The sequence below is a fragment of the Muntiacus reevesi genome, chromosome 18 (assembly GCF_963930625.1).
Source record: "Muntiacus reevesi chromosome 18, mMunRee1.1, whole genome shotgun sequence".
NCBI classification, from domain to species: Eukaryota; Metazoa; Chordata; class Mammalia; order Artiodactyla; family Cervidae; genus Muntiacus; species Muntiacus reevesi.
Window position 1 is genome coordinate 7,041,921 of NC_089266.1, and position 12,077 is coordinate 7,053,997.

The following is a 12,077-nucleotide window of genomic DNA, read 5'->3' on the forward strand; positions in this document are numbered from 1 at the left end:
GAACGCTAGTCGTTTCAAACTGTGCGGTGGAGCGTGCCATCCACGCCCAGACCTCGGGCCTGGCCTCCGCCCCTCCCCCTCCCCCCCCCCCCGTTCCTCTCCCCTCTCGTCGTTCCAATTCCCCTCCCTCGTTGTGCTAAAAACTCCGGTTGCTGCTGCTGCCGCTGTCGGCAACTTGGAGGAGGGCTCAGGCTTGGGGCCCGCCCGGAGAGGAGGTGCTTCGGCGACGCCCCTGTTCCCAAAGCACCTAGCTTTCGGTCCCGAAACTTGGCCCTGTGTCCGCCGGTCCTCCTCCCTGCTGGGGTTGGGCGCTTTCAGGAAGAGCAGGCAGGGCTTTGCCCCTCCCTCCGGGGCAGCCCGGGGCCCGGTCGTGGGAGGGGCCGCTCCCCTCTGCAGCCGGGCCTGGGAGGTGGCCCGGGGCAGGCGCGCGTTCCGGGAACTATTTCCTCCTCCAGGAGGCGGCGGGACACTGGGCGCGGCGCGGCAGTCCTGCGGTTCAAGGTGCGCGCAGGTGAGGCTGGGGGCGGGCCGGCAGTGCCTCGTGCATATTCACGCGGGCCGGGGCCCCGCCCCTGAGCGGGACGGAGCCGCGGATTGGCCCGAGCGCAGCCCCGCCCACCCGAGGGCGCCGGCGCGGCGCCTCCGCCTCGACGGCCGTGGATGGCCGGGGGCGGGGCCAGGCCCAGGGGCGGGGCCGCTGGGGCCTGGCGCTCCGGGCCGGCTCGCCCTTTATGTAAATAGCGGCGGCCCCGCCCCCTGCTCGCCGCGCCGGAGGTGAGCAGGAAGGAGACTGCCGCCCAGCAGCCCGCGGGCCCGCGGCGGAGCGAGCGGAGCCGGCGGCGGGTGCCGAAGGAGGACTCGGAGGCCTCGGGCGGGGGCCGGCCTGGGGTTCCAGGTGAGGTGCGGGCCGGGGTCCACCTGGCCGAGGCCGCCCCCTCGGGGCGCCCGCCAGCCGGTGCGGGGAGACAAGGGAGGGCCGGGACCCCTGGCTTCCCCGGACGGGGAGGGCTGCGCGCGAGTCCGCTCGCCTCTGCCCGGATCCCGCCGCTCCGCTCGTCTGGGAGACAGACACCTGTAGAAAGTGCGGCTGGGAACTTTTCCGTGCCGGATCCGCCCGCGATCACAGAATTTGAGTTTCGGGCTTGCACAATCGTGTTGGCCTGGTAGAGGCGCGGAACAGGTGCTCGGCCCGGCTGGGTGCGAGGGTCACTGCGGGCGGAGACAGAGCCCCCGGGGCCTGGGCCCCACGTGTAGGGCGCCTGGCCGGAGAGGCCGGCGACGCGCGCCCGCGGGGGCCGGAGCGCGTTACGTCGGCGGCTTAGCCCCTACCCCTGCCATCTGGGCCCTCTCCCTGCCGGCCCTTTGTGCCTCCTAATCCCCGGACGCAGGAAGCCCGCGGGAGGGACTTGGGTCTTGGGGCTTTTCTCCGCCTCAGGCAGCTTTGGCTCCCTTTAGGGGACGTGATGGAAACCCAGGCTCTTTTCCACGGCCACGGGGGTGGGGTTGCGCTGCGGGACGCTGGGACTTGGCGAGAAGTGAGAAATTCTGTTGTGCCAAAGAAAGTGCAGTTTTCTCCTGGTTTTCTCGGGGCTGGACGGTTCGCAGGCACCCTGAGTTTGGGCTGCGGGGAGAACTGACGGTTACCAAGAGAGCTGTGGTAGTGGCCCCCTGAGGCTCTCACCTGAGACAGGTGAGCTTTGGGTGAGGTGGGCGGGGCGTAGACTCAGCGCCCTTCCCTTGGGGATCCTTGTGCCAGATGCAGGGCGTCTTAACCTCGGCTCTAGGGACCCTTCCCAGAGTTTACAACTCAGGGTCTTTTCAGTCTGGGGAGGGGATTCAGAGCAGAGAGGGGAAGAAGGAGGGGTTGTGTGTCATGGAGACAGGAAACCCCAGGTGGGAGGTGCAGAGCAGCTGTGCTGAAGAGCCCTGGCCCAGCTCAGCGGGGAGCCAAGGGCAGTAGTGGCTTCTGAGGAAGAGGTTCTGGGTCTTTGTGAGCTGAAGCATGGGAATGGTCCTGGAAGAGATGGGCCAGCTTCTCTACGTTATGCACAGGGCATTCGGATTTGGTTTTCTTCAACCATCTGCCACAGTGCTCAGTGAGGACTCATACCAAGCTCTGAGTGCCTGCTGCCCTTCTCTAAAGTTAGATGGGGCCAGTCTCAGTGGGAGCCCCCGGGCAGTTGTTTCCAAGGTCTAGGTCATCCTGCATCCCTAACCTTCCTAAAGCGTCCCCTTTAGCAGCAGATTAATATAATTTTATTAATTTAGTAACTTAGTCCTTTGTTATTGTTTAGTCGCTAAGTCCTGTCGGATTCTTTCCCCACCCCATGGACTGTAACCCACCAGATTCCTCTGTCCATGGGATTTCCCAGGCAAGAATACAGGAGTGGGTTACCATTTCCTTCTCCAGGGGATCTTCCAGACCCTGGGATCAAACCCATGTGTCCTGCATTGGCTGGTGGATTGTTTATCGCTGAGCCACAAGGGAAGCCCAACTTACTCCTTAGTAGCGTTTAAAAAGTTCCTTAATCCCAGATAACCCGTAATAGGTTCAAAAATTTTAAAGGTAATAGGAGCTCCCTGGGGCAAATGAAGCATTTTAGAAAGAGGAAAATAAGAGGGAAAAAACTTCCCTCTTGCTTCATAGTCTTGCCTCAGGTGTAGTGCTTGCTTTTTTTTCCTTTGGTTTTTTTTTTTTTTTTTTTGGTTGTGCTAGGTCTTCTCTGCTGCATGGGCTTTTTTCCAGCCGTGGCAAGTGGAGGCTACTGTAGCTGTGGTGTGCAGACTTCTCGTTGCAGTGACTTTTTGTTGTGGAGCACGGGCTCTAGGGTGCACGGGCTTCAATAGTTGCAGTACCTGGGCTCAGTAATTGCGGCTCCTGAGGTCAAGAGCACACGCTCAATAGTTGTGGCAAATGGGCTTCGTTGCCATGCATCATGTGGGATCTTCCCAGACCAGGAATTGAACCTGTGTCTCCTTCAGGTGGATTCTTTACCACTGAACAACCAGGAAGCCCTCTGTTAGGTTTTTAGTGTCTTTCCAGACTCAGGGATAGTTTTGAATTGTGCCATACTGATTTTTTACTACATGACCTTGACTCTGTTACTTAACCATGCCAAACCTCAGTGAGCCTTGTTTTTACAGATGTTGACGAGAGGATGAAAAATATCATAAACACCTGGTTCTGGCTGGTGCCAGGTGAGGGTGAGCTGCTTAAGCCTCCCCAGGAAGCATAAAAGTCACGCGGTCACTTGCAGCAAGCCTTAGGGCAGATGCCGGGGCCTTCTGAGGCCTGACGGGTCGTGAGGGCAGTTGGCGTCTCTGTCCAGAAATCCCGATTTCTGAAAACCTCTGGAGAATCAGAACTTTGAGAATGAGGCTGTTGCTTCTTGGAGGGCTGAGGTAGAGGACAGAGGCCTCTCCTAACTCACTTCGGTTCCAGTGGCCCTCGGTATTTCTGCTGCTCTTTGGAAAAGCCAAAAGTGAGGCCTGATGGCCAGACCCCAGCTGGGGCAGCCTTTCCTGGGGGGAGTGTGTGTGTGTGTACAATCTAATCTCTTCTGCTTTGTGCTCAGGGGAAGGCTTGACTGTTACACATTCTGCACCCTAGTGGGTGGGTGGCGGGGTCAGTGGTAGGGGGAGTGCGTTCCTGAGCTGCTCTGTTGCCATTAAGGAGATTTTTCTGTGAACTCTGTCGTGCCTCCCCTCAACCTCATTCAGGGAAGAGGTGTCTCCTGCCAGGACTTCCTGGCCCCGGGACCCTCCCTCCCATAGAGAAGGTGGTGCACGGAGCTGGGAAGGGTGGATCCTCTGCCATCAGCCTGCGCCCAGCCGTCTGGCCCATTGGAGACACTGAGCAGCCCTGGCGGGAGTCAGGGGCAATGTGGCATCCGCAGAAAGGTCCTCCCAGACACGTCAGCCGCGGCTTTTGAGACACCCGAATCAGGGGCCGGGCGAAGGCCCAGGAGGCCCATGGCCTCCGCCCCTGGGTTGACTGCTTTGAGCGGCACTGGCGGCCTGGACCCACTTATCCTGAGCACTCAGCCCGGAGAGGCCTTCTTATCTCACGCGGGCGATAGCACTATCAGGGCTCCTCCTGGGTCGAGACTCGGCGGGTCTCTTTGGCACCGTTGTTTTCCCCGGCCCTGGAGTCCTTTGCAGGGAGAAGTGGGGTGTGGGACAGAAGATGGGGTCCCCCTGGGGCCGCCGGTACTGTTTGCCCTTCTCCAGCCTCAGCTCCCCAGGGTCCCCAGGAGAGCCTCCCCCGCTGTGGGCTGTCCCCGTGGGGCTTTGTCCACCTCCCTTGGGGGTGGCCTTCTGCCCCCGCCCTGCCTCTCAGAGGAAACTGGTCCTCGGAGGAGTCACCCCACACCTTCCCCTCCCCAGGAGCCACAGTGAATTCTTGAGCTAGGAGAGGCTCCTCTGGGCGTGGGGACAGGGAGGCGGCTAGGCACCTGACTCTACCCTTCAGGAATCCAGCAGAGACTGGAGACTTTTCTCGAGACACCTGACTCAGTATTCCCAGGGTTTGATGAGAGGGACATCTGGGCGCAGGACTGTTTGATTCTAGTAAATAATGTTATTATTTGATCTCCTTGCCAAGGAGCCAGGTGTCCTGAAACGTGGGGCTAAGACAGGGTCCATAAGGGTCTCCCCAGCCCCATGTCAGGTGTAATATGCACATGGCCCTGGCCTTGGCCGGAGACTTGAGAACAGGGAGCTCCCCTGGGGCCCCAGCCCCGTGCTCTTTAGGATCAGTGGCTCCTACCAGGAGAACACGTTTGCCTACTTGATCCCCATTCAGTCCCAGCTGTTCATTTATTCAACAGGTATTTGTTAGTGTCTCTGTATGTGCGGTGTGCTTTAGACACCAGGCGTAATCCTTGCACCTAGCAAAGATCTCGACTGTCACAGGACTCCTGTTCTAAAGGATGGGAATCTTGAGTGGCCAGGAATAAGTGTAGGTAATAGATAATCTGCTAAAAGGCAATGTGAGCTATAGAGTAAGTTCTATACTCTATAGAGTAAGAACTGAGGCGGGGGATTGAGACCCCTTGGGAGGGAGGCAGGTTGCAACTTTAAAAAGGTGTCAGGATGGGCTTCGTCAAAAAGATTATACGCTTTCCGAAGGTGCCTCAGATGGAGCACAGGCTTTCAGAAGGTGCCTGGCCTTGCTCAGTCAGTCGTGTCTGACTCTTTGGGACCCGCCAGGCTCCTCTGTCCAAGGGGATTCTCCAGGCAAGAATACTGGAGTGGGTTGCCATGCGCTCCTCCAGGGGAACCTTCCTGACCCAGGGATGGAACCCACATCTCCTGCGTTGCAGGTAGATTCTTTACCGGTGAGCTACCAGGGAAGCCCTACAGGAAGTGAGGGAGTTCTTTAAATAAAATTCAGTGCCTCTCATGTGTCAGGGCTCTAAGCACTGGAGATACGACCATGGAAGGTCAGGCATGGTCTGATCCCTCCACCCTGGGGCTGACATATCCTGAAAGCTCCATGGGTCGGCCTCTCAAGTTTTAGGCAAGTCGGAGGTCGTGTTATGGAGCTTGATGGGATGAACCAGGCAGCCTACCCACCCCCACCCCGGGCAAGCCATTCTCCCCAGAATGGCTTTGCTTTTCCCCGTATTTGGCCAATCCCAGTCTGTCACTTTCCTGGAGGGAGGCTGGGGTTAAATTGCAGGTGAGGGCTGAGTCCCCCAGAACGGGGATGTGGAGAGATGCAGGCATTCTGACTTCCCACCCCTGCACCCTGCAGGAGGACCCTGGGGGTGGCGGGAGGGCCCTCCCAGGGTGGGAGGACTGACCTGTGGCTCCGTGGCATGGACAGTGGGGCGTGAGGGGGTGGCAACTGACCTGGACCCAGCCAGGGAGGGCGAGGGCTCTTGGGGAGCCCCTTTGTCCTGGGAGGGAGGCTTGAACTGAGCAAACGCTCTGCAGTCTGGTTGGAGTTCGGGTTGGGACTTGGGCTTGTCTCAGGCTTGCTAGCACTCAGAATTAGCTGTTTCATAAGTAGTTGGGAGAATTACATGAGATGATGCTTGTCGAGTGCTTCAAGCAGCATCTGGCCGCACTTCCCTCTCAGTCGCTTTTATTACCTAACAACAGCAGCGACAACAGTTCTGTGGTTCCCGCCTCCTCTCTCTAGTCCCACCTCCACAGAGGTGCCCTTTCAGCCAAGGTTTGGTTGCTAAGCTGCTGGCCAGGGGCTGCCTGGTGCCTCTGGGGGATTGGGTTTCCCAGGACAACCCAGGCGCCAGCAGAGCAGCCGTGGGCATCTGAGTTGGCACGGGCAGATGCCGGAGGGGTCAGCAGCTGCCCCGGGCGCTTAGAGCCCTGCCTTACCATTCCCCCAGGGTGGGAGGTGCAGGGGCGTGCTCACACCCGGCAGACGGAGGCCAAAGCCACACGGGCCTCACACAGGATGTCGGGGAAGGGAGGGCGGTTTCAACAGCAGCAGGCTGTGGGGAGCTGGCTTGAGCCAGGGCTGCGCCCCACACCGGGCGTGCTCCCAGCGATTGTGAACAAGGGACACATGCTTCCGTGGCTCCAGGAGCCTTCTCTCCCGTGGGCCCCAGTTGTCCAGAGCGCTGCTTCCAGATGTAGCCTCTCCCAGCAGCCCAGGCCATGAAGGGACCCTCTGGGAGGGCTGGCCCATCACACACCTCCAGGACAGGCTGGCACAGCTTGGTCAAGCCTTTGTTTCCTGGGGATAAATGAGCCCAGGTGCCCCAAACCATGCCAGCGTGGGACGAGCCGTCTGTTCTGAGGACCAACCCCTTTTTCCTCCCTGTGACACAATCAGAACTGCTGCTTAGGGCGGAGAGCCGAGACAATCCCACCCCCGTGCGTGTTTCTTCTCTGCCTCCAGCAGGCCTGTGTGCATCCCCTACCCTTGAGGGTCTGAGCAGGGATAGGAAGGGAAGACCAGGTGTGATTATACTAGCCTGTGGCTAAGTAGGCGGGCTTCCCAGGTGGCTAGTGGTTTAAAAAAAACAAACAAACAAACACCCACCTGCCAATGCAGGAGAGGCACGTTCAATCCCTGGATCGGGGTGATCCCCTGGAGAAGGAAATGTAACTCACTCCAGTATTCTTGGCTGGAGAATTCCATGGACAGAGGGGCCTGGCGGGCCGCGATCCCTGGGGTCGCAAAAGAGACACCACTTAGCGACTAAACAACAATCTGGCCAAGTGGGCAGCTCTCCTGTTTTTTTTCCCCCAGGGTGGGCATCAGGGTGAGGGGAGACCAATTTTAGCCAGAAGTAGTGTTGGACGATTGGAGCAGTGAAAGGGAAGGGATTGCCAGGCCAGCGGCCCGCGGGGAACTTTCAGGCCAGCTCCACGCAGGAGTCACAGACCTGCAGGGCAGAGCAAGTACAAATGAGCCCCAGGTCGGCAAGCCTCACGGCCGGCAGACCCTAAGCCCTAAGCGCCCACCCCCGAGGGGCCAGAGAGCTGGGCGGAGCAGGGAGGGTGGCCCAGGTAGGTCTGGTGACAGACGGAGGGTGTGGGGTGCAGGATCGGAGGCTGAGTGCCGGACACATCAGTGCTGCTTCTACCACGAGGGATGTGGGAGAAGAAGTCGAGGCCCCTCCAAGCTAAGGAGCCCCCACCATGTCTGAGGCCAAGAAGAAAGTCACTCAGTCATGTCCTACTCTTTGCAGCCCATGGGCTGTAGCCCACCAGGCTCCTCTTGGGAGCCTTCAGAAAGTTCTGTTGGGCAGTCTACAGAAAGTTCAGGGGATGGAGAAGGTGTTTCTTCTCAGGAAGCCGCCCCCGACCCCCCACCAGGGGTCATGCTCTAGCCAGGTGGCTCCCCCAGCACAGGAAACCAGGACCCTCAGAGCTCCTCCATCCCCAGTGAGCTGGTAAGGAATCTGCCTGCAAGGCAGGAGACCTGGGTTCGATCCCTGGCTCGGGAAGAAACCTTGGAGAAGGGCATGGCAACCTACTCCTGAGTATCCTTCCCTGGAGAGTTCCATGGACAGAGGAGCCTGGCAGGCTGCAGTCCATGGGTTGCAAAGAGTCGGACACGACTGAGTGACTTTCTTCTTGGCATCAGACGTGGCGGGGGGCTCCTTAGCTTGGAGGGGCCCCAACCTCCTCTCCCACCTCCCTTGTGGTAGGAGCGGCATTGATGTGTGTGGCACCTGAGAGCGCGCCAGTCCCCTCCCAGGCCTTCCTGTTGAAGCTCACGGCTGCCCCCACCCTTGATCGCGGCCTGCAAAGTAGTAACACCCTCGGCCTGGGCCCCTGAAGCCTGAGGTCTCACAGCTGGTTCCACCCACCTGTCTGCTGCCTGCCTTAGCTCTCAATTCAGGGTCCATAGTGGCAGAGGCGGGGGGTGCGGCAGGAGCAATCGCCCCCCAACAGGACTGAGGGCCGACTGTGAGCACAGGGCCTGGGCCCCCCTCCGTGTGATCTTCTTACCTCCCTTCCTGGGAGGCAGATAATCAGAAAGGAGAAAAAACATCACTGGTAATCCCATAACCCCTCCAGTGTGTTGTCAACTTATGTAAATATTTTTAATAGATTCTTCCCGACTCCCAGATGCATTGGACATATGTTTCCACAGCCATCATCTCCTGCCCTTTTCGTGACCGTCTGCCTCCCGTCGTGGGGCTGAGCGCCCTTCACCCGTCCCCTGCTGTTGGCCGCTTAGGTGGCCTCTGATTTTTCCTAGTAGCTTAATGATCAGCATGACAAGGTGGGAGAGGGCATCCATGAAGCTCAACGGGTGCCCGTGTCCACGGTGGTTTTAGACATCATTTTAGCCTAAGGTGCAGTCCAGCGCTGAGGGAGCATGGTGAGCGTGGTCAGGATGGGTTCAGATGCTTTCGGAAGGTGATTAAAAAAACAAAAAAAGTTTTTATTTTATATGGGATATAGCTAATTAACAATGTTGTGATAGTTTCAGGTGAATAGCAAAGGGACTTGGTACCGATACATGTATCCATTCTCCCCCAAACTCCCCTCCCATCCAGGCTGCCCCATTGAGCAGAGTTCCCTGTGCTATATGGCAGATGATTTTTTAATATGCTGCCAGAGGGGCAAGAAGGTTATTTCAGAGAGAATCGTGAAGACAAAAGCATGGAAACCAAAGTGAATGGGACTCGTGCGGGGCTCCTAGCAGATGGTCAGAGGGCCAAGCAGAGGGGGACACAGTAGGGGAGGAGAGGGCGGACCCCATCAGCCCCCTGCCCAGGACTGTCAGGGGGTCCCCAGTGGGGACAAACCGAAACTCTTTGCTGGGGCCACCAGGACCCCCTTCCGACCTAGCGTGTCCCTCCTGTTGCCTGCCCCCCCACCGCTCCAGGCGCACAGCAAGCATGTTCTGGCCGCCGGACATGCCCTGCCCCGAATCCTCCCAAGGCTGACTGCTTCCTGCCATCCAGGATGGAGTGGAGGTATTGTCACCTCCATTCATTCATTCAGTGAGCTCCACGGGGGAAGAGGTGAGGGTGGGAGGCGTGAGAGCATCTGGAGGAAAAGCGTCCCAGGCAGAAGGAATGGCAGATGCAGAGACCCAGGCCCAGGAAGGTTGACCGGGTCTTTCTGACCACCCTGGTCCCTCCGTCAAAGCGTCTTCCCCTGTTTTCCTGGAGGCTCTGACCTCTACCTGAAACCAGCCTGCCAACTGATTTCGTGGACCTGTGAGTCACCACACCCCCCTGCCAGGGTGTAAGCTTGGCGAACTAGAGGAGCTCGTCGGGCTGTCAGAGGATCTTGTACGCGGAGTCCGAGGACGGGGTTTGCTCCGTGCCAGGCCCTGGAGTTAGGCGCTGCGCCCACTGCTCACAGCAGACCAGCTCCCTGGGCCTCTAGGAACTGCCCTGAGGGCCACCCTGCTGCGGTGCTGGAGCCTTGGCCCTGCGTCCCCAGCCCTGGGCTTTTTCCCTGACATCTTTTTCCCCTGCTTAGGACTGGGTTGAGTCGATAGCATCTGTTCCACCCCCGGAAGCTTCAGGCAGGCCCAGGTTCCTGAAGTTTCTCCACAGAGAACCTGCTTGTCTGGGGTGAGTGGAGCCGAGGCTTTGCCTGGAGCAAAGCCAGCTCGCCCCAGACCTGTCCTCCTTCAAGACGGGATGGCTCTTTTTAGGCCCCGTCTTGGGCAGTGTTTCTGTATTGGGAGCTACTCTGAAGAGTGGGTTGGAATGAGGAGCAGATGCAGTGTCTACCCCACCGTGGTCCCGACTCCGTCCCCCCAGGCCACTGAAGTCCCAGCCTGCGGTGGAGTGAGTGGCAGGGGCAGGCGAGGCCACCCAGCCCTGCCCAGCCACAGCTTGCCGGCAGCCACGCCGCTGCTTGCTTGGCCCCGAGTTGAAGGCATGTGGGAGTGTGTCTACGTGCATCTGTGCCTTTGAACCCAGGGCTATAACCAGGCATCCTCTGTCCTGTCGTATGCCTCCTTGGCTGCCTCCCAGAGCCCCAAGAGTTGGGAATCCACCACTCCTGGGGGCAATCTGCATTCTGTCCGTCCCTTCTCAGTGATCTGACGAGTTGCCCAGCCTCTGTGGTCTTCATTTCCTTGTCTGCCAAGTGGGGATATTCCACTCACCTTCCAAGGAGGCTTCTGGAAGGTGAATGAACACCCAGGATGAGGTTCGGGTGCACCTTGCTCTAACTCACAAAGGTGTGTTTCAGTGCCTGGTAGGCAGCAGGGGCCCCGAGGGGTAGCCGGATGGACGGAGCGTCTGTCCTCCCTCCCCAGGTGGGGTGCCCCCCCCACCCCCACCTGCGCATCTTCCCCAGGACTGTGCAGTGTTACCCTTGGGCCCGTGTGGGTCCTCGGTACAGACGGCCCCGTGCCTGCTTGACCCCAGGCGCTACGAGGGTCTCCCGGGCAGAGTCCAGGGCAGCCTTGCCCTCTCCTCCTCTGGGGCAACCCTCCTGGCTTCCTCTGACTTCTGACCCAGTGACCAGAGCCGGAGGAGGGGGAGTGGCACCCCCAGGAGCCCGGGGCAGCCGGCTGATGAGCTGGTGCTCCCTCCCCCACGGCTGGAATGCCTGGCCACCAGCTCAGCTGTTTGTCCAGGAGGTCGCTGCAGCCGGGCGCGCAGTCTGTCCTCACTCCCAGGAGCCTGCGGGACTTTCCCATGTTTGTTCCCCAAACTTGCTGCAGGGCCTCGGGTCAAGCAGGCACCTGGGAGTTTCCTGACTGCCTGTTGGTCCTTGGAGGAGTGGGGCCTTCTCTGGCTCCCCTCAAATGGGAAGCCGTTTCCGGGGTGGGCCTGAGCCCCTGCGTTTCCAAGGACAGGCCCTGGCGTCCTGTGGTCAGTGGGAGGTTGTGCTCTTGGAAGCCGGAAGCTGGCGCCCATGTGATCCCACCCTCTTCCCCAAGGATGAGCCAGAAATAGTTCCCCTTGGACTGGGGAATGCGTTCTGTGGTGGGCGGGCGGTTTGGGGGCCTTGAGCTGGTTTCTTTATTGGGAGCAGGTTTCTTCTCCTGATGAGCCTCCACTTGGGCCCATGGGAAAAACAGCGCACCCCATCAGAGCCCAGGGGCGCTGGACCTGGGAGAGCCAGAGATGAGACAGGGAGGTGGGGCGGAAGCCTGGGGCTGCGGAGGCCCCAGCAGCTGTGGGGGTGGACCCAGCTCCCGCGTGGGTCCCGGTGCGGGGGGGATGGTGGGAGCAGCCTCAGCCCAGAGCCCCCGGACAGCCTTCCCTGAAGTTGGAAGGAAGAGTCTGCGCAGGGGTGCTGACCCCCGCGGGAGTTCCCCTGGGCCTTCCCCCTCCCCAATCTGGGTTCTGATCTGTGAGCACTGGTGGACTGCCTTTGCATTCCCACTGCCCGTCCCGCCCCCCCCCGTTCTGGAGACAGAGGCTTGTGAAGTTTCCCTTTCTGTGTAGCCAGAGTTTTATGGTTCTCCAGAAAACAGGTTAACAATTAAGCTTAATTAACCTCGGGGCCTCTGGCCCTTCTTGTTCCTATAAAGCCAGGCTAAATGGCTTCCTCCCCCAGCTTCTCCCGTTGGCTTTACAAGGGCCACAGGTGGCTGGGAGCAAGCGTCAGAGCATTAACTGAGGGCCTACAGGTACAGGGCTCCCTCCCTCCGGTTTCCTGTTAGGGAA

General features: G+C 59.5%; 1 protein-coding gene across 3 annotated transcripts in view; it reads left to right on the forward strand.

Annotated features, from left to right (window-relative positions):
• Positions 1 to 201: 201 nt before the first annotated feature.
• LLGL2 (LLGL scribble cell polarity complex component 2) overlaps positions 202 to 12,077 on the forward strand; it is a 34,457-nt gene continuing 22,581 nt past the window's right edge. Inside the window, exon 1 of one of the 3 annotated variants that reach the window (XM_065908860.1) lies at positions 202 to 511. Coding sequence is in view for 1 of the 3 variants with exons in the window: in XM_065908857.1 (XP_065764929.1) it covers positions 11,951 to 12,040 (90 nt within the window). In the remaining 2 variants the exon portion in view is untranslated. Of the gene's footprint in view, positions 512 to 768; positions 896 to 11,921; positions 12,041 to 12,077 lie in introns of those variants that run through there. The other 2 variants (XM_065908858.1, XM_065908857.1) reach the window with 2 other exon arrangements.